Source organism: Channa argus, chromosome 1 (genome assembly GCF_033026475.1).
Source record: "Channa argus isolate prfri chromosome 1, Channa argus male v1.0, whole genome shotgun sequence".
NCBI classification, from domain to species: domain Eukaryota; kingdom Metazoa; phylum Chordata; class Actinopteri; order Anabantiformes; family Channidae; genus Channa; species Channa argus.
In genome coordinates, this window is record NC_090197.1 from 9,248,477 (window position 1) to 9,271,132 (window position 22,656).

The 22,656-nt window shown below is 39.7% G+C and overlaps 1 protein-coding gene across 4 annotated transcripts in view; it reads right to left on the reverse strand.

Annotated features, from left to right (window-relative positions):
- Positions 1-6,665: 6,665 nt before the first annotated feature.
- Positions 6,666-22,656, reverse strand: part of atp9b (ATPase phospholipid transporting 9B) — a 36,614-nt gene continuing 20,623 nt past the window's right edge. For 2 of the 4 annotated variants that reach the window (XM_067493776.1, XM_067493942.1), the window contains 17 exons: positions 21,459-21,571; positions 19,179-19,430; positions 15,631-15,792; positions 15,239-15,331; positions 14,266-14,349; positions 13,844-14,014; positions 13,489-13,587; positions 13,290-13,379; positions 12,825-12,969; positions 12,250-12,314; positions 11,752-11,907; positions 11,402-11,466; positions 11,071-11,179; positions 10,914-10,971; positions 9,727-9,930; positions 9,070-9,102; positions 6,666-8,792 (listed from right to left, as the gene is read on the reverse strand). In XM_067493776.1, coding sequence (XP_067349877.1) covers positions 8,656-8,792; positions 9,070-9,102; positions 9,727-9,930; positions 10,914-10,971; positions 11,071-11,179; positions 11,402-11,466; positions 11,752-11,907; positions 12,250-12,314; positions 12,825-12,969; positions 13,290-13,379; positions 13,489-13,587; positions 13,844-14,014; positions 14,266-14,349; positions 15,239-15,331; positions 15,631-15,792; positions 19,179-19,430; positions 21,459-21,571 — 2,036 coding nt within the window. In that variant the 3' untranslated portion in view covers positions 6,666-8,655. Of the gene's footprint in view, positions 8,793-9,069; positions 9,103-9,726; positions 9,931-10,485; positions 10,803-10,913; positions 10,972-11,070; positions 11,180-11,401; positions 11,467-11,751; positions 11,908-12,249; positions 12,315-12,824; positions 12,970-13,289; positions 13,380-13,488; positions 13,588-13,843; positions 14,015-14,265; positions 14,350-15,238; positions 15,332-15,630; positions 15,793-19,178; positions 19,431-21,458; positions 21,572-22,656 lie in introns of those variants that run through there. The other 2 variants (XM_067493863.1, XM_067494016.1) reach the window with 2 other exon arrangements.

Here is a 22,656-nt window from a genome sequence, read left to right on the forward strand (position 1 = left end):
AATAAATTGAGGAGAAACCTAACAAATGCAGATGTTTTCACACAGCTGCAGCAAATGGGACATTTGAGCAATTAACATCCACTCAATCCTGCTCTGTGGCATGTACAAAGACTGAGCCAACCCACCTGATTCTGATTTTGGACCAAGATGGCAAGAAAAAAAAAAAGAAAGAAAAAAAGATCTAAGTGTCTTTGTTGGAGCACAGATGGCAGGAGCTCAGCTGGTGTTTGACGTGACTAAAGTGATGTCTGGATTTAGATCCAGTAAGACACCAGTGAATACGCATTAGATGATCGTGATACTAGTGCGATGTGGAAGGAAAAACGGGAGCGCTGCTCCTCCGAAGGTGACTGAAAACTGTACGTTAACAATTAAACAGAGTGGGATGTTACGGTAGGGTTGCAGCCCACAAACCCTCATCTACAGTAAACTCGGCATGAGTCAACCTTCCAAGAGGACGGTCCAGGCCTGGATAATTGACCCCTAACGTGAGAGGATCCACTGGCTCTTTTATCCATTTTTCTGACATGCTCAGAATCCACTTGTCAGCCCATGTGAGCAGATTCTTCAGTTCGTCAGCCGTCTGCGTGTGCTGTCATTTCCTTCTGCACCGAAGAGCATCTTTTATCTCCCAGCTGTTTTTCATTGCCCTGGCGCCCTCGAAACATACTTTTGACGTTCAATTGAAAATTCCCAGCAACAAGCGGATGCAAGTGACTAATTGGTGAGCCCAGGGTACAGTTAGCAGCCAGACATTTCCCTGTGGAGCTGCGACCAAAAACAGAGCTAAAAGAGAGAAAATATTTGAGCCATAAACACGACTTAGTGAATTCTAAATCGTAACTTGGCAACATCCATCCAGAAAAAATGGACCATGAATGAATCAAAACAGATGCAGGTTTATAGAGGAATTTAATACCAGGCTGACAAACAGTGATGTCCTTCATGTGGTAGGTGTGTACTGACATTACTGAAGCAAGGTTCAACCACTGGAGGACACAGAGCTTCTCAGCTGCTCTCAAGACGCCTTTTATTGAATCCAAAGACTAATTGTCACAGAGAGTATTGAGGGTGTAAGGCAGTCACACATGGGGCAATTGTTGGGCAACTTAGATGGGCAGCAACCCTCTGGCTCAGAGCTGTGAGAGGAACAGACCCCGTGGCCCACTTTTGTGCAAGAGCACTTTCATGTGAAAATCATTTTTTGGCTTTGCAGGATTTTCACATTCTAACTGTAGCAGGTTTCAATCTTTAAAGTCAAACTCACTTAAGGTGAGACCATCGCGCTGACCCTCGCTGGGAGGGCAACACAAGCACAAAACAACACACTGAACACAACATTGCTCATGTCGCAATCTTTTTTGGCCTATGAGTGACACAATCGCATTGCTAATTTAATCAGACTGTAGATCATCGGGAAACATTTAAGTAGATTTTTCACTCCACGTCTCACTGTGATCTCCGCTGCCGGCAGCATTGCACAACTGGTGTATCATCATTTTAAAAGTCTGGGAGGGGTAAACGTTTTGGGGTGGGTGGGTGGGTGGGTTGGGGGTGGTCTCCCTGTCATAAACCCACACATTTTTGTCGTCTGCCATCCCGTTGTGGCTACTGCCAAACTTTGAAAATACTCTGCCCGGTATGACTTGGTTTGGCCAAAGGGAGGTGGAAAAGACCTCAACTTGCTTTTCTTTCCACAGTTCTAACCCTCAGAATCCAGTGCTTGGCTTTATTTGTGTCTGAACAAAAACACGACGGAACATTGGACGGCATTGTAACTTATTCATAAACCGAGAAACAACTAGTCCAAAACACTGGTTTTCCCTCTGCTGAATCACCTGTTTGTTTTGGAAAAATGAATTGGAAGAAAACTCCAGAAAATATCACTGTACTTCTTTGTGTTTTCACGCACACACCCCTCTCACCATGTGTGTACTCATAACTCGGATTTTATAAAGTGTTTCTGGATGTATAATAATAAAACATTAAAAATAGTCTCCGTGACCTCAAGCTGAGTTCAGACCGTGACCAGAAATGTGGCGTCAGGGGGACATTAAGTAATGTCCAAGTTCTCTTGGTGACCAAAAAAATAAAATAAAAAAAATCGGCTATAACTTCAAAGATTCTTGGCACAGTTTACAGTGGCCTGAAGGACAAGAGCCAGATGAAAAGAAGAAGTAGTGGAGCTGAGAGAACATCAAAAAGGTGCAGTGATAAAGTGTCATATTACTATGCTGAAACACTACATTAATAAAGTTATGTTTTGGAGGACATAAAATAAATCTCCACCTGGTCTTGTAAGATGTGAGTCACTGGGGTTAATCAGCCCTGTAATTAAATTTTAGTCAGTTTGAGCTCTAAGGGAGTAAATAGCTTTCTTTTGAATCATAAATATTGCCTTTTATTGGTTGCCGTCTGTGGATTTGGATATTTTGGTGTTGTTCAGCACGTCAGAGGAGCAGGTCCCTCCCCACCACACTCCCCTGCTCTGTGTAACAGTCAGACTTCCTGTCTCCCATCAATGTTCTCCTTTTTTCTCCTTCGCTGTGACGGAATCCCCTGCTCTGTTTCCTGTTGTGAACGGCTGTTGCTGTTGCTTGGGTTACAGCCGAGGGAGGAGTCTTCACAGCAGGGAGAGCGTTTGCAGAAGGCCGGGAGGCTCATATTCTCCCCCTAAAGGTCCCGGAGCTGGAATGAAGCTCAGGCACAACGCTGAGCAACAAGCTCCCGGAGGCCAAACAGCACTTTACTGTCTATTAGCTGTTGGTCGCGGCTGCACAGGCTCCACGTGTCCAAGGTCATTTCCATTAGTCAAGAATGGAGCCAGTGTCACTCCAGGGAAAGGCGGTGACCATAGGCAGGTTTGTAGCTGAGGAAGGTGGAGGAAGCCTGTTGGCACGAGGAAATCTGCATCTACTTGATTGTGGTCTACAGACACTAAGAGCAGAGTCACATTACAGGGAAGAGGGAGAAACATACTAGCAAACCGGCTAAAATTGTTGTAAAAGTGACAAAAAAGTGCACAAACAAAATGTGTTTCACTCAAGACAAAAGCAATATCAGAAAGTAAAAATAAATCATGATAAAAATGGAAGTTTGATCAACAGGAACAATTCTATAATTAGAGTGCAAGTGCAAACAAGTTGAAACTACTGAATCTTAGGAAAACAGTTGAAGAGCTGGAGCTGTGAGGAGCTGAAGCGTCGGCCATGACTGAAAGACGTTAGAGGCGCCGGTGCCAAGTGGGTAATGAAGGGTCACCAAATATAACATTTGTAGGTCTGTTGGATGATGAAGTCAGTGTTGTATTTAATGGAACTTCTGCAGAAACGAGGGGACGAGTTCAGGAGTGACAGACCACAATGACAAATCAAACATCAGGACTCAAGTGAATTTTGTGAACTGTCAATAGCTGCAGCATCAGCAGTGACAGAAGTTCAGCTTATACAAGTCTCCATGTGTGAAGACTAAATGCCTTAATGGCTGAACTGGAGAGGTGATATATGTTTTAAATTTTGTACTTTTAAGTGCAAGTAATCACCTAACAGGTACTCCAGTACAAGTACAAGTACCACTTAAAAATACTTTACTCAAGCAAGTACATGCTTGAAATTGTACTAACAGTGGATCAGCACAAGTGCTCCAATAAGTATTATTATAAGTATTATTGGCAGCAAATTATACAATTTGATTGTAGTTGTCCACATTTGTTCCACTAAGTCTTTTATAGGTGAAAATTATAGGGAAGAAGAAGAAGACTACTACCTTAATAACAATCAGCAGCTGATAAAGGTGGAGCAGATTGAAACTATGTTAAGAATAATAATATTAATAGGTGACTATTTTACAATTACTAAAACTGTGAAATAAATGTGGTGGTATAAAGTAGAAGGTTGTCCTCCAAATTGCAGTGGAGTGAAAGTAATCAAAAATGCAAAATACTCCTTTAGGTCTTATTTAAGTGTACTTCTTTACTCATCTGCTTAACACTAAAAGCTTTTTTTGAAATGTGTCACCAAGCGATGAAAGCATGTGAAACGTGAGGTGAACGGTCAACAATAAAATGAATGTGTAAGAAATGGAAGCTGCGCTGAAAGAAATGTGGCCATTTTTAGCAACAGCATGGAACCACACCCAAGGAGAGAAAAAAAAAAAAAAAAAAACTGCACTCACCACTCTGTTCAGGGAAGTCTGCATCACTTAAGACTAAAAGTTGTCTGAGGTCATTTTCGGGCAAAGATGCTGATGTTGTTTGAAACTTGGGAGATTGCAAGAGCTGATGTTGCAAAAGTGCTCGGACACATGATTGAAAGTTGGACCTCAGGTGTAAGGAACAGTCTTGTCTCCTTTAAGATTTGTTAACTCTTCTACGTCGTTGAGCCAGACAGGGAATATTATTACTCGTAACCTTATCTCTCCTGGCTGTTGTTTCTTAACTCAAACAGGCTGCTGTGGAATTTTATAACAAGCCCAGTCAGATGGAATATGGCCAAAGAAGCCACTTAGCCCCTCAGTAACAAGATAGCATAATGGCACGTCTCTCTCCAGCATATAAAAAAAAAAAAAGCTGCGAAAATTTAAAAATCTAATTTGGCAAAATTTCTGCTGAATAAGTGTTTTGTATCTTACTTATGGGTTAGGAAAAAAATCTAGATTAGGGGAGAAGTATTTTGCAAAAACACCTCATCCTGGAGGGCTACAAAATAAAAAAATAAAAAGTCAATTTACATAGACAGTTGACAATTTATTGTACAAAAGATCAGACAGATCGTTTCCATTCAAACAATGGCTCCTGTCATCCTGTCACAGAGACAGTGCTACAGTGCAGCTTCTCTACATAAGCACTGAAAGTGATGCAGGGACTAAAAACGTTGTTATGGTCAAAGTTATGGACAATGATTCATTCATGTCAAAATTAAAACTATCTCTCTGTCATGCTTGGTGACATAGAGGGTATATAATAACTGCATAACCCAACATCTCAAACTTTTCTAAATTGTCATGTTTTACAATCTTGGACACAGGAAGCACCTCAGTCACAGGTTATAAATTCATATTGTTTATTGTATTTTGTTATTTGATACTTGTGTACATGAAGAAATGTCTCAGCTGAACCTATTTATAAAGCTATATCATGTTAATTTATTCTGATTAGCATGATTCCTTATACAAATTTATACCTTCATGGTGCCTGAGTGTCCGTGTGGGGCTGCCACTCACACCTCCACCAGCCCCTGCAGCTTAAAGCTACAATATGCCAACTTTGGGATTAACAGTAGCTACAGAATGAGACTCAAATGTGGCTTCATGGTGTCACATTGACCCCGTTTTAAAATGCGTCACGGATCACAAGTGTACAGCTGACACCTATCAGCATTCCCACCTGTCGATATATATGCTTGTGTTCAAATTTCATTACTGCTGCGTCACCTCTGCTAAAATACGACATAGTCAGATCATCAACATGCCAAAGGGCTGGCTGAACGTAACCTGCTTATGGTCCTGGGTGATGTGGGTCGCACGAGCCAGCACAAGCACAACATCCTTGATGGTGATGCATCAGGACACATTTTAACAACCTAAAACTGTACAAAACAAACAAACAAACAAACAAAAAGAGCCACAAACGACTTAAAAAGGACAGAAAACATCTAGAATCAAGAGTAAATTCACCACTCAAAAAGGCCGAAGAGGAAAGTCTGGTGAGCCCATTTTCTGATAATCTGCCTGTGCTTCTAAATTAACTGCAGAGTGCCTGCAGAACATGTGCTCTGTGACCCCGGCTTTTCATTAGCAGGAGTAACTTAAGATTTCCTGAAGACTACTTGTGCATTTAGCCTCTAAAGAGCGATTTACCAATGAACTAAAACACTTCAGCCGTCACTTGAGAATCAATCATGTTCCTTCAGATTGACTTTAGCTACAACTGTGAGGTGGAAAAACGGTGCTAAATCTGCCACTACATGTGCATATTCCTATTTTTACATGCCATTCTGTGACCCTAGGACGGTTAAGTCACTGAAGCGCTAACAACTTCTGAGATGTATTTTAAAAAGTTGCATCCATTTGTGGTAGTGTTTCATTCCTCGTCTAATGCTCAACAGCTTATAATTGCTCTCTTATTTGTTTTCTTAATATTTCATAATAGGCCTGTGCATATAAGAAGACTGACTGGTATCGCATCACCCTGTTTCATCACGAAACCATAAATTAATGCTTAAAGTTGACATGAAAAGAAGACCATTCCAACAAAGACAAACTGTTCTCTGTTGGTACAATAAATCATTAGTCACATGAACATCATTTAGTTCATCAAAGCTCCTCATGCAGAACATTAATTGCAGCCGGTTTGGAAACCGCACCACAACGATCTTCCACAGACGAACACACTGCACTGTTAAATACATCTCATAGCGCAGCATTCCTTTGAACGTACATTCCTCACGAACGTGCAGCTACAGCACGAAAGCCAGCAGATGAAAGAGAACATTTTTGAACATGTTAAAACCATCGGACCATCACATTCATCACTTGATCAGTACTTCCTCCTCTGCAGGGAGAAATTAGTAACACATTGTCCGTTTGCTCGGTGGCTGTCTTGGATTACACAGCAAAATATAGCTTTTGTTTTACAGTACAAATCTCACCTTGTAGTAGTAAAAGCACAAGCTGTAATGACTACATAGTTTGGGTTTAAAATTTATTGAAAATGATAAATATGTGCGACAAACACTTTCCAGACAGAAGGTTTCATCTTCAAGAGGAAAAATTTTTTTAAGTTTCATTTTAATTATAAAACTGTATTCAAAGAAATTGAGTCAATACATTTCTAAACATTATTAACACTATATATTTTAAGGTCTTTGAAAAATTAACACACTTGGAATAATCTATTAAAAAGGTCAACTACACAAATGACTTTAATGCTCCATTACATGATAGAAGGTTCTTTTTTTTGTCAAGTATTTAGTCTCTACCACCATCTAGTGGCCACATACCCTCAACTTGAATTTGTGGCAGATAATACAAAATTGGAAATTATTACCGTACTTTATTACTCATTGTTTCATCAATAACAATAATATAAATAACAGACACGGGTATAAATTGTAAGAGAGGACTTGGAAAGCAAAGTCACAAGAAAAAAAAAAAAGACATATCCACAGAACACAGATCCCATCAGAAAACACAGAAATCAACATTTCAATTATAATTTTTTTTTTATCAAAACCTACATCGGCAATTCAAACCCTTAATTCACTTAGCATTAAATTGTCATAAACTCACTCCCAAACGCCAACATCTACAATCTGTCTTTTTTTCTTTCAGTCTGGTCACATTTTACATAAAGGTTGCCAAGATTTGGACACAAATAATACAGCTATGGTTAGAAATGATCAACCTGAGTTTAACTCAATTATAATACATAAAAAATGACAACCTTGCTCATAAACATAGCTGAACTACACCCTGTTAGGAACATTCTTCCATCTGTTCTATTTTCCACTGTGCTTAACACGATCAACACTTAAAGAGCAGATGGGATGAATGATAAAACTCTTTCCTCAAGTCCACATCTACTACAGGTCAAAGTCACACAGATGTCCAGGAGTCATTTTGTCAGTAAAAGGCCCTAAAAACATACAGCAGTCACTGCTTCAGGATCGGTCGTTGTGACTTATACGTTTTACCTTCACAAAACCGCAGCAGCAACGGGATTTAAGCTCCTAAAGTTCAGATGTGGCTGGATCAGGTTCAACATCCGAAGCTGCATTTTCACAAACACTGTAATGAGGCACAAAGCGAGCTGCCATGTCCTGACAGGAGCACTAGTGACCACAGACAGACGTAAAACAAAACAAAACAAACAAAAAAAAAAAAGTAGATTATGCAGTTTCATCAATCCAGTATCCAACATTCATTGCTGATTTGGAGTGCTGACTATAAAGATGGTCAACTGCTGATTCGTCCTTTACTGGTTATAAAATGTTAATAGCAGCAAATGCGGAAAAAAAAAAAAAAAAAATCAGTTTGAAGCCAGTCCCAGCTGAAATGGTGTCCAGGAAAAACAAACAACATTTTCTTTTCTGAATGTCATTGGAAATGTCTTAGGTTTTGGTTAATGCACATTTCTACAGACAGTGTGATGTTTAATGCAGAAGTAAACAAATCTGCATGTAATCTAAGAAAACATTAAAGTAAACCTTCTATTTCCTCCCTTACAGCAACTCACTGTTCAAAGAATCACACCAGCAACAGTATTACGTATAATGAAAAGTAACACGTAAAAAAAGTCGACACTCCCTTTATAAAAGTTTGCAAATTGAACGTAATGCATCAGAACTGTATAAAATGACATTTGAAGCAGATGCTTTAAAACAAATGAAGGCAGACTGACCCTTCTAAATGCAGTCACACTTCTGCGACTCAAAATCCATTCTTCTATAGTTAATCATTAAGTGTTCCATTTTTTTTTTTCAAGTAATTCCAAGTCTCAGGGAAAGAATTCCAAACAACAGCTGCGGTTCCAGTGGTTCTTCGACATCTGCAGGTCACCTGTCCGTGCTCAGGATCAGCGAGTAAAAAAAAGTGCTGAAAATAAAGCTCAAAGAAGCACAGAACTACAAAACAATCACAGGTAATCCCACGTTTGGCTCACGAGGACAGTTTGGAGTAGCTCGGCGGTGAAAACTTGCGCTTCAGGTATTTGATTATGTAGAGAGGAAGACAGCTGACCAGCGTGATGGCAGACACCTTCCAGAGGAATGGCCAAGTCGTGATAAACGACAAGTCTAGGAGATCAAATACTGCTTAGTTACACATGTAGTGTTGTGTTAAGATAACACATGATCATACTGCAGGCACTTCAAGTGATGCAAGAGTTAACATCACTTGTTTACAAGAGATAGAAAGATAAACCACGATGCTTATTATCAACTCAAATGAAACAGGCGATGGTGACACATTAAACTTCACAGAACAGATACATACAACAGAACATACACTACAAATACAGAGAGATGGAGAATCAGGGGAGGAGAAAAATGAATTTACAGACTGCACACCTACCAAGGAAAGCTCCAAAGGACACCCTGCCTATGCCTGTTGCCAACATACAGAAGCAAAAGAAGTGCAGCAGAGAGAAAGTAAGTGCAGAGAGAAAGAGTGTGACAGCAAGAATAAAGAAGCAATAAACGCACAGAGCTGAGGCCTGAACCACTCAGGTGTCAGGTAGTAACATCAAAAACAACAGAAAGCAGGTGCAGCAGAAAAGACTGTGGCCACTGAAATGTCTCGTCCATTCAATATTGGCCCTAAAACAAATGCTTTCCTTTCACTGTACCTAAAGCTTGACAGTGACTGTAATAAACAGAGCACATGAGAGAGTCTGAAGGAAGTCAGTCGATAAGTTGATTCACAGATAAACTGATGAGCAGTTTTGATAATTGATTTTCATTTCATTGCATCACTCATTTCCCAATAAACCTGTAAAAATATTTGTTGCTTTTTTCACGTGCGATAATAAACTGAATTTGAATAACTTCCCTTTTCTAGGACAATGTTTTTGTCTTTATTCTTATAGAAAAAAAATCCAAAAGTTTAATAACAGCAACCCTAAAAGTAAGAACTGCTACAAATACCTGGTCTTCTGATACAAGTACTTATGACTCACACATTCACATGAAAGCCCTGTGGAAAGCTTTTCTTTAAAAATGTGATACCTACCAAAGTACTCGTTGAGAAAGGCGAGGGAGGCCAGGTAACAGCCGAGACTGAAGAACTCGGCCACCACCATGAGCAAGTGCCACGTGCGAATAGTCAGTGCCACCATCAGCAGCTCGGTCAGGATGAGCGCTGTGAAGGAGATCGCGACCACGTGCACAAATTCCGACTCGAACAGTACCAGTGCCCCGTACATGAGGATGCCACCTGGGGACACCAAAAGAGACAAATCCAGCACATGACACTGACCGTTTTAACTAAGCTAAACCAGCGACGACTACAAGAGTCCGTAGTAGAGTATTTTCCTTCAGGACTATTTATTATATTTTTCTTAATGCATTTTTTTTCCCCTCAGGCCCCACAGGCCCCTCAACGCAGGACAAACACTTGACTGGGACAGGGACATAAGGCTTAATGTGTCTGGAGATAGCGTCTGATTTAATAACACAATCCACGAGGGTGGAAGGTGCACAATGTGCTCTAGTGTGTCTCACTCTGTTAAACGTCCAAGTGTCCAGACACTCACTCATCTTTAGGCGCCTACTGTATCACGATAGCCTTTCATTTTATCGTAACACTACAGAAATTGGAGCTAATAGCCTATAACAGATCACATAATTGCTTTTCCATACAGTCTTTATACACTGCATTCCAGTGAGGCAAACTAATAAATTATGCTGCTTTGGTGCTTAATATTTTCCTTCTGTACTGGTTTCCTCTCATACCATCTTCACATTACTCCCCCCCACCCCCCCCCCCCCCAGACATGGCATTGGGCCTTAATTAAAAATCTCAAGCTGTCAGGAAGTCATGCTTGAGTGGGAACATAGATCTTTCTCACACGCTGCATGGCTTAGTGATTACAGAAATATCGATTTACTGGACAGACAAAAGACGCATGTAAAAGTGGATGGCGGCTGGAAACCTAAGATACTGAGAAACTGACTGACTGAGAGTCTGAAGTAGCCTGGGGACCCTGGTATTACACACAGCAGAAATGATGAAATGTGGTTGAGAAGTTGCTTTGACAGTTGGCACAGTAAGACTGGTCGTTCTTTAAAGACAAGGGCTATTTGGTTCTGTAAAAAAAACAACAACTTTATAAACTTTTTTTTTTTAAAACAATAGGCCGCAAACCACCATGACTGATGGTCAAATGTAACTTTCACGAGTGAGTCTATGAACTTTACCTTGATAGATGCTGACCAAAACCCAAATGAGGAAGGTCTTGAAAGATAACGAACGTCCCTGGAAAGAGAGACACCACACATTTACAGGACATGACAGACTGAGAAGCTGTTAGCAGAATATCATTGTGTCAAATGTAAATTCAAAAGGGCTCTGTACCTTGGTGAGGTCTTTATAAAGCTCTGGGTAGAGCAGAGCCATCTCTGGCTTTACGTCCTGGTCAAGAACCAAGGAGAACACTGGGAACATGGTGTAGATAGTGGCATATCTACACAAAACAGAAATAGTGCAGAATTTAACAAACTTGTTCAGGATGTTCAGGATGAGAAATAAAACATGTTTATCAAATATATCATAGTATTTGTTTGAATGTTTTGCACAGCTGGTGTAACAGGCATCATGGAGCCCATCAGCAAGTTAGACGATACTTGCGATGTGGTGGGAATTCATAACCAAGATAATTCATAAGCCATTTGGAAGGGTTACATACCCAACCATGAGGAACCCCTGGTACAAGGGCACAGAGGCGAAGTAGAAGACGGAGGAAAAGACAGCCTGAGGACAGAAAGCAAAAGGAGTGTCATAAAGTTTGGAACTTTTGTCGACAGAATGAAAAATTCTTTTGTTTTTGGCTTCACCTCACTAAACAAATTAATACGAAACAAGCAATTGAGAACAAACCATTAACAACCACCTAACAGCACACATGGATTTAAATAAAGACCATAATGCAGTGTCAGCAAATCCCCTAAAGGCTCCAGTAAAACTAAATTAGTTTATATCCATTCATAAATAAAAGAGGCTTTGTAAAAGGTTTGCAGGTGCTTAAAGCCACTGTACCTGCATGGTGGAGATGATCATGCCTCTATGCATGACAAACTGACCCAGTGCTGCAGAGCGCTTGTAGCTGTTCCTGCCATGAACCATAAGTAAGCGACCAATGTGCTTAAACTGAGTGATTGAGAAGTCTGCAGCCAAAGATGCCTGCTTCCCTTCCTGTGTGAGGAGGAACACACACACAAAAAGAAATAAAACTACTGGTTGGTTGTAAAGTAGAATTGTTTGAGTATCCTGCAACAAACCTCAACACTAAATACAGTGTCAGGTGTAACTGCTTCAGTTTTAACTTGACGCATGGACAGAAAGACATTTTGAATTCTTGCTGTTAAATAATGATCCAGTGGCAATAAAGTAACTTACAGTTAAGTAAGAGAAATTGTTGGGGGCTTAATATATTTATTCAAAATATAGCAAGTAAAACCACCTAATGCAGGATAACACATGCGGTTATAATAAAAAAAGATCTGTAGTTGGTGAATGGTTGTTGGAAGGATTTACCTTTCCCTCGATTCCAATACCACAGTCTGCAGCCTGGATCATGCTAACATCATTTCCCCCATCACCTGCAACAAATCATAAACACACCTTTAAAAAAAAAAAAAGCTAAACCACGTTATGCTTGAGTTTATGACGGTGCCAGCAGGTGTTTGTCTTATTGAGCTTTGGCTGCCACCTTGTGGATAAAAGTAGAATCTTTTTTGCTCGGGTGCATTAGTAAAGTGAATGTTTTAAATACACATTAAGCCTGAGATTGAATGTGTTTGTAGCACATTGCTTAACGTTGCTGCAGTCAACTTGACAGGGACAAAGCAGTACGATATCTGGTCACTTATGTGACTTACCCTGCAGTACTGTTACAGAAGAGACAAAACTGTTTGTCAACACATGGAAGTATCAAATAATCTAGTAGTTGTAATGATCTTTTCCTACTTTATCTAACACTTTTTACCTAAAGAGACCGAATTTACACCAACATTTTTCCCTTGGACAGAACGTCCCACGCTGTCTGAGGACTGAAGCCAACAAAAGGTCCAGGCTCATAATGATCTTACCACATATCTATCAACACCCACCTATGGCACAGGTTCTGTTGGCTGTGTGCTGCTGCAGGAGTTTGACAATCTGGGCCTTCTGAGTCGGCGAACAGCGACAGCAGACCACAGCTGGACACTGACACGCCAGCTCCACAAACTCATGTTCATAATATCTCAAACACACCTGCAGTGCCACAAAGAAAAGGGTATAAAGCAATACAGTATAGCCGTTTGACTTGTATATTGTTGGACTGGTGTGTTTTACTTTTTTTTTTTTTTTATTTTTTTTTTTAAAAATGAAAGTAAAACCTCAGCTAATCAGTTATTAAAAATACTTAAATTGTGTTGTGTATTTTTTCCCCCCCCAGCTCCAAATCCTATAGGTCTTGGTTGAACTCCCACATATTAGTTTTGGCTGAGACGTACTCATTCTCTCATCTCCTGTTTGGCTACATCCTCAGCATCATCTGCTGTACAAGCAAATGTCACAGTATGTTGTAGTACCTCTAAGGAGTCTCCAGAGATGACCAGAGCACAGTCATGTTTTCTTCTGAAGGCGTTGAGCTCCAGATGGGCCTCTCCTCTGTTTGAGACCTGTTCGAGAGCCACACAAAAAAATTAGTCACGAGAACATTTAGCTTTTTGTTATCTCCCATTGAGTGGGAGCATTAACATAACCATGAAAGATTAATAAACAGTGTACCGGTCTAAAGACATGAATGTCCTGGTTCCTGGAGACTAAATGGGAGCTTTTGGCGATACATGTAGCAGTCTCGAGCTTGTCCCCTGTCAACATCCAGATCTGAGCAGAAAGACACCAAGATGAAAGCAGACTTTAGATATGGATTCAAAAGGCACACAATTAAAGTGAAACTTAACAGACCCAAAATGTTTCAAAACAACATGGTTTCATGGACTCTCAGTATAAATCCAATCATTTTCCAGTTCCTTTTCTGTGTGTGTGTGTGAACGACCACATCTCATCCTTAAATCCACATTTATTTAGACATAACTGACCAAACATTAGCCTGTAGGCATGGTTACATTTCTGTGCTAACCTTGATGCCAGCATTCCTAAGCAGCTCCAGGGTGGGCCTGACATCTGCTTGTAGCTGATCTTCCACACCAGTGAGACACAAAAGCTCCATCTCCCTCTCCAGGCTCTCCACCACTGCTGCAACCTTTAGGCCCCGATCATGGATACTGAGCTTTGCTTGGTTGTAACGGTTCTGCACACGGGCAGAAAAAGGGTAAAAGATGAGATAAATCGGGGGCAAATTGTGGCTTATCTAACAATTTCTTTCCCTTACGCTTTCATGTTCTTACGTAAGATGCAGGGTCTGATGTTCTGTAGCTGGTTAGAAGAGTGAGCCTTACTCAAAAAACTGCTTCCAGTGCATGAGACTGGGTCACGGGCGGTATAGACTGAATAGTATAGACTAAAAGCATCTATATTGCAAATGGTTGAGTTCATTCATACCTCAAAGTCCTGATACTGCTCCTCTGAAAGAGACTTTTTGGCCACAACCAGCGTCCTCAGGCCTTCTCTGGCCATGTTTCCACACTGACAAAGACAAGAGGATGATATTAGTAAACGGATGCGCTCGGTTTCCTTCTCACCTTTTGCCATTTCAAACCGTTTCTAAAATGTATCTCTTCGCAGAATATGACGATTTGAGCGGTTTAAAAGGTCTGTGCAGATATAACCATCTGTTTTCCACAATCCAAATTTAGATAAAGTATAACGCAGATCATCTATTCTACTAGAGCAGCATATTGTTGCCAACACTAAAAGAAATCAATATGAAATAACATGGCCTCTGGTGAAATTCAGAGGACACAATAAAACAATGGGATGAATGGCGGTTTATTTTTGATATAAAACACCAATGGGACACTACTGCCCTGCTGATTGGTTATTGACAAGCAGAGTAACAGCAACGCTGGCTGATCATTAGCACCATTGTTCATGAATATGACATACTGTAATTACTTCAACTTTAACTAGGTCACTAATTAAATGAAAAGCGGCCCCCGGTGCTAAACAACTCAATAATGCCAATATAATTATGAACATATGCACACAAGACCTTCTACCACAAACTATTGTAGACTCAGCCTGTTGATCTCTTGATGAATGTCCTGATTAAAAGGAGGTTATAGGGCAAAAAAATGACCACAAAAGAACTTATTTATTAGTTGTTTATGCTTACACAGGTCATAAGTTCTTGTGTTTGTCATTTTGCAAATGTTTTTATCCAGAGGGATTAAAGGTTTATTGGACCTGTCTGCTAGTGGACAAACCAGCTGCTTGGTGTAAATAGGGGACAATAAGTTGCTATAATTATAATACAAGCTGTGTCCAAATTTCATATTCGTAACAATATAGGATATTTGCTATTCTAGAAACTTTGGAGTGCACGTTCTTTGCTATTAGCACAAAAGAGCTTTACCTCTTCTTCCAACCAGTCATTGTACTGAACAATGCTCGCCATAGCAACATCGGCGCCCTTCATATAGAAAGTAATGTCTCCAGTAGACTCCACCTGAACCAAAGTACAAATGACAATTAGTAATTCTTGTGTAGTGTTACATCAATGAGGAATAAATGAAAGTGCAAAATAAAACAAAACAATACATAGATCATCATCATGCAGCATGTTGAGAACTGCAGCCAGTTTCTAAACCCACTGATAATTGGTATGAGACAAAAAGGCACTTAAGTAAGTACATTTCAAATTAAATAATGTTGAGGGCTAATCAAACTAAAGCTAAACTGAGTGAACACCAAAAAGACCACACAGAAAATAGCATCCAATTATAATATTATACACAAAGCCCACACCCTGACAATGATGCCCATCCTTTTGCTCTCAGAGGTGAAAGGGAAGATCTGCAGGATGTAGAAGGAAAGAATCTGTCCTGAAGGAGTCTTCAGCTGCAGGGAGGTCAGGTCTCTGTTCACCAGGGTCAGGCCGATGCTCTCTGTCCACCGCACGAGCGCCACCTGAGGAAAACATACAAGTTGACTCTATAAGGATATGAAGATGATTAAAAAGTGAAACTGATGAACCTGACAACACAAAAGAGAAATTAATATAGAAATATAATGCATTTGCTGGAGATGATTCTTTATTTGCACTGTGCATTGCCTCGTTTTAGATATATATATATACTGACTGGATATTGACCAAAAAAAAAAAAAAAAAGACTTTAATTTTACCATCGTAAATTTAATCTCTACAAAAATGATTAAAAAAAAAAACAAAAACCTCTTGCTTATACAAAAAGCTAATTTTATTTAAAGACCATAAGAAGATCAAATCCGTCAATTAAATTTCACTTTCAGTTAAAGGACAAGGCATGAGAGAGTTACGGTCCAGAGTTATCTCCGGAGCTGCTGAGCTCTTCTCATTCAGCTCGAGATAAGTGTTTTTCTGTTTCTCTTTCCTCTTTTCTCCTCAGCAGGAACTGCGGCCCCCGAGTGAGCGTTCAGCTGCACACGACTCATTCTCAATGGGTTCATTTTCAATTTGCTCACTCAAAGGTTGTTATTATACTCTGACCTACAAATTGGAACTTCCTCTTAATACCCCATCATTTCTCCTGCTCCCCTTTGAGCTCCGTAAAAAGGGCTGCCTATATTTACTTAGCACACATCTGTGTGTCATTATCCTGGTGTGTGTGTGTGTGCACATGTGTAACAAAACACATATACCATGTGTTGACGTTCCCAAAACTACCTCTTCAATCCATTTTATCAGCTCTACAGAGACAATTTAATGCTTTGTCAACTTTGATACAAACTGTATGTGAATCGTGTTACCAGGGTAATAGAAAATACTGTTGCTGACAATTTTACGACAATGGCAGACTGGCTTAAACAACCCAATCAATCATTTCAACTGTGTTCACAATGTTCTAGTCATCACGTATTTCACGGAGGCAGCACTGTCTTTAAAATTAACATCAGAGGCAAAATGAAGGATGTAAACTTAAAACTTGAAACTATTTAGGGATATAATTGTGAGAAAAGTTTTACAACTCTCTGCCTACGTGATGCATTTCGTGATTCACTCCATTACAAGCAACAACCCAAATGAATGTCTTTGATTGAGTCATAAAAAGTTTCAACGTAGACATACTAGCATCGAAAATGACCTGCATGACTGTAGCTGAATTAACTAACTCTTGTAAAAGTTACGTAGGAATTACAGGATGGATGGCAAAGTATGTTATTCACTTTTCATGAAAATTGTATGATTGTGTGGCATATTTTCATACCCAACCAACAACATGGAAGCTAAATGCTTGTAACTGTTTTGGTGAAATATATCGATATTTGTTGTTTTTATAAGTGGTTTTATTTTTTGGCTATCCTATAATTAATTATTATTATTATTATTTAAAAGAACAGGTGATACAGGATGACAATAGAAACGCTTTTAAAGATAAACCTTAAATCCTTTATCACCTTCAATATATCAAATATTCCTCTAATCTGACACAAGTGACGTCATGCGTATGTGCACGTGTTTATATCTAGCAGCCATTATTTAAATATGGGCTTTATCTGCACTGGGCCATTATAAAACCAAATACAAATCATTTAGCAGTATTTTATTTTATTTTTTTATGTTCTGTTGTTTGAGTAATAAGGCAACCATTTTAAATGTCAAGCATAAAGAATTTATGTGTTTTGTGCATATTTAAGACACGTTGTCTCTATAACTTCTTGCACAAATTGTATATCTTATACACTCACTGATGCTGCCACTTGCATCCAGTTGTGAATGATAAAGCACCCACTTTCCTGGACATGGCAGTCATTAAATGCTACAGTCAAATGCTCTTGTCTGATATTACAAAGGGCCAAAGGTCACAAGAAGACTCTGTTTATACGACAACTGACCAGCAGGTCAGACGACCCCTGCTCTGACCTCGGGGGGTGTCCCACTTCATCTCCTTAATGATGGCTCATTACATTAGAGAGGCTGAGAGAGAGCCAGGGCTAAACAAACTAACACAAATACAGTGGCCAAGATGTGACGCAGCGGCCAATAAGAGGAGTGAACAATAAGCGAGGATATAAAAGGACTGAGAAAGAACAAAGTATATAGTACAAGAGGAAGTTAACGCTCCACCAACAATCGAAGACCTCCACGTCTCATCATCTCTGAGAGAAAATTAAATATTGATCAATCTGAGCAGTGTGAGGCATTGGATAGAGGCGCAAACTGGAAAACTGAGATTTATCGTTTGTTGCCTTTTTATCTTCTTTTTGATTGCTAGACTTGGATGGGGTTTGACAGGAAGTATGCAAGTCTCACAAAGGCTTCACTGAGCCTCACATGTCATGGGTGATAAACATGCTAACAGTCTTTAACAGGGTGTGTATGGGACGATAAAATCTCCAATATTCATCTAACCACTTTTAAACTTTACAGATCAAAAACCTGTCCTTGTGTTCCTAACCACTCAACTGTCACCAGTATACATCTTGGATTTCTCTATTGGTAAACTCTGTAGCATCATTAGAAAGGGCTGTAGATACTGTAATTGCCTAAGCGGCACCATCAGTAATAAAAAGTCCAACTCCTGGGTTACAAGAACAAGCAAGAAAGCAAGCTATGAAGGTGCCTTTGGGGGGGGGGGGGGGGGGGGGTCATTTTTGTGCTGCATTCTTCATTCAGATGGAGCAATAAATTGCCATAAAAAATACAGACAATTATACAGCTTAACCTCTAGCAGGAGTTCATGACCTCTGACTTTCTGTCAATGAAATTACTATTATGAAAAACCAGGATAATTTAGGATCACCCATAAAACATTAAGGCAGAGAAGGGCCGACAGGGTTTACTCGCAGTATACTCCCTTTTTTCTTCGTTGTAATATAAAGAAAGACTTTATTCTGTTAGGGGCTGAAAAACAAAACCATTTTTCAACACCTAACAGCTGTCGACTTTAAATGTGTGACCTATATACACATTACGGTGGCTTATAGTTTCTCTCCAATTTAAAAACAGCTTAAAAAACTAGAGCAAATAACTATTAGAACTTGGTAGATAAGACAAAAAAAACGACCTTTGCTGAACATCTAATGCATGAATCATCAACAAAACTGGTGCAAACTTCTCAAAATGTGTAAAATGTGATGTAAAACAAAATGTTTCTTTCAGCACTTGAACTTGGGTTTTACTGCTTTGCTTTGGAGCACTGAACCCACTGGACATCATTAAATCTGCTAGTTATGATTTGCAAGTGGTATAATTTTTAGCGGCAAATATTACAGTCCCACTTCTTTGTCAAAATCCATACGTTTTAAAATCGGCCCATTTCTACTCCTATTCAATCGGGATCTGCTGAAAACTGTTCACCGTTTCTTGTATTTACCTCATCTGGACTGGAGGCCTGGTAGGTGCGATTGTCATCACTGAAGTCTTGGTCGGCTTCGGCATACTCAGTTTCTCCATTTACGCCGGCATGCGACTCGTAGACAGGCGTGACATTGTGGCACAAGGCGATGGCCTTCACAGCCTCGTGAATGCGACTACTGACACTTTTCCGAACTTTTGGACCTGATGTCTGAGTTTTCCATGATGATGAAGGGCCACTGGTGCTACTGCTGGAAGGCTGAGAGGACACCTGCAATACCAACAAATACAGTGAGTACTGTGAAAAAATGTAAAGAGTTTTAGCCACCTACTGAAGACTCATGTCTGGCCAGAGTATAGTTCAGATTCAGCTTTTGCAACACCCACTTACATTGTATTGTTGACTAATTTGTTTACATTTGCAAAACTCACTCAGTTTCTAATAAAGGTAAAGCAAACGTATGTACTAAGCTGACAGGTTAATAGAAGGTACTGTATTTATAGAACCTGAATCTGGACTAGCATATATTCTCTAGGATTCCTGCATATTCCAGCATAGACTAGATCCCATCTGGCACTTGCAATTCACTCTGACACCTGTCTTCAGGCTAAATGACACAACAAGGGGAAGTGGTGTATCACCATCTTTATCGTGTCACATCTGATTTGAGGCCTTTTATGTTTCCGCTGCTTTGACATCAACCATCAATTTAACTGGGTGGTGACTAGTGAGTAGGCAGACAGTCCACTGTGCCAGCTGCCATTGACAGGGGCGATGTGCTCTACTAAAGCATTTGATTTAGGCTTATTATTAACCTTCAATCCTGACAGGTAGGGAAGGAGGGGTGAGGGGGAGTCCAGTAAGGACACAAGAAGACAACCATCATCAAGAGCGACACAGTGAATTTGATCATTAGGTTGTTCTGTCAATTTTCATGTCCAGGTTAAATGTAAAGGATGATTGCTAAACACCCAACCATAGATACTCATTGTTTTTTTATAATGGGGACCTGGTGGGTCAGTGGTAGAGGGCGTGAGTTTGAATCCCATCTCATCAGGTGTGGCCCCACCCAGCCATCAAGGGGCCACCTTAGTGGCGGTCCTGAGCCCAGATAAAATGAGAGGGTTGCGGCAGAAAGGGCATCCAGCGTAAAAACACAATTGCAAACACTGCTGCAATTTTTGCTTAATTGCTCCATTACCACTCAGTTTTTAATTATTTTATTGCTCTAATGGGTTTCTTCTCATTAAAATGTAATAAAGTGGTGCTGAAAAGATCCGCTAGATTACAAACAATTGTTGTTTCCTGTCTTGTGAGCATTCACTACTTGTCTGTTTGATATCATTGTACATTTGAGTCACATTAATTTTAAACCAACAAATTACAGAAGCAATGCTGCAAGTTAATGTATAATGAAAAGAATTTGTAGCTACATCCCTAAAAATGTACTGATAAATATGAACTGATCTATATGCAAACATGAATATTAAATAACTAACTTTACTTGTGTTCCAGCAAAAATGCTCTGTCAATAAATACCTACCTATACTTAACTTAACCTAAAAAACAAACTGTAAATCACTGTAAAAATTAAATAAAATAAGCTCAAGCTACTACACTGCTTTGGCTGTACACTGCTACAAACCTAGCCATTTTTCATTAGCTGAGATTACACATAAGGGTGTGGGACAGATGGTTTCAGTCCTGAACAGCTGTATGGAGCTGGCTGAGAGCAAACAATATCATTCTGTCAAGACTGCAGCCAGACCTTAGCCACCCAGTGAGGAAAACACTTGCTTACAGTATGAGGAGTTGCTCAGGGACATTGCATGATGAATGAATAATATGGGCTTCTTTCCTGGAAAACTCTTTGCTCAATATGAAAATTGATTAAATTGATCTATGGGGAAGAGCGGATATAAACAGGAAATATGGCAGATATTTGTACTTAAGTGTGTCCACTGCTAAACTGAAGAGAACTATACACAGTGTGCAGGACGAGTTAATTTTACTTTCTTTGGTTCTGTAAAGTATAGCATCATCTAGAGTTTACTTTGTAGCATTTAACTAGAGTAATGACTTTGACCAGATATTTTCATGTTCTTAGTAGCACAAAGTAAAATTAATGTAATCAGAATTTCCATGAACTCTATACCACTCTACAACTCTGGTCTTATGGTAGAGGTCTAAAACAAAAAAGAGAATAAATTACAATTTGACGGGTCAGGGTAGGTAAGTTCAGAAGGAAAAGGTCCTTCTCCTCAGTCACATTAGTTTCGAATGGACAGCAAATGTTACCTGCGCATATGACTGGGCTATGTGGTTCTGTATCTCATCCATAGTGTCAGTGCCATAGGACACGGTTCCCAGATGCAGCCGCTTGAAGATCATTTCATTCTGTGTCAGAGTGCCTGCGGGTAAGAAAACCATTTAAACAAACACAAATAAATAAATTGCAATAAATAAATTGGAAGCACTTTTTTCATTTTAGGACTGACTTCCTTTTGTGCTGCTACTTAAAGCTTAATTTTAGGACTCATCGAAAGCATCAACCCACACAACCTGTTCACAAATCACCTGAGAGATTGCTCATGCTGATCCCTGTCCACCACAAGATTAAAACCATCAGGTGGTACTTAAGTTGTGGCTGATCTACATGTATAGAATGAACAATGCTGGGTTTTGGAGGAAATACTGAAACGGGTCTATGGGAGACTAACAAATATGATAAAATCTACTGAAATGCATCTGTCAGTCTGACTAAGACGCTGCTCCTAACAACATGAAAACAAAGTAAAATTAGTAATTAATTATCTCCTATTTTGTAACCACAAACCTTTCAAAACATGAAATAAAATTTCATTCTTATAAAAAGCTCAGCTACTTTAGACTAAGAGGTGCAAACAATACATGGGAAAGTACAATTACACCCAGAAATCACAGTGTTGGCCCTCAGAAGATTATCTACAATGCATCATGGGACCTTCCAGGGTGGTGTAATCGCCTTCTCACTAACCTAATTACCAATATGGACTGCATGTCCTCCCTAACTACGACCCAACACGGCATGCAAAAAGTAAATGACTAAATGGTCAAAAAATGAATTCATTAATAAAATAAACTCTGTAAACCCAGGACAATGGGCTGGTTTAATGGATGCTAGTGGCCTGAATATGCATTAATAGACTATAGAGTTGATCACAGGGCATCTAACTTCCAAAAACATTAAAGCCACAGGGTTAACCAATTCAAGCAGATTGATGGTTTGTTCTTCTTTCTACGTACTTTAACTATCAACCTGGATAAATAGGCTCTAAAGCTAATTTATTTCTACCTAGATTAGCATGGCAAGACAAAGAAGCATGTTAGGACCACCGCAGGAGACCATCACTCTGACACACTGTCTGGAATTAGTGAAGAGAAGCCATTTGTTATTAGAAAGCCAGACCATGATAATGAAATGAGACACACTGAAGGAGCTTTAAAATAACCCCAG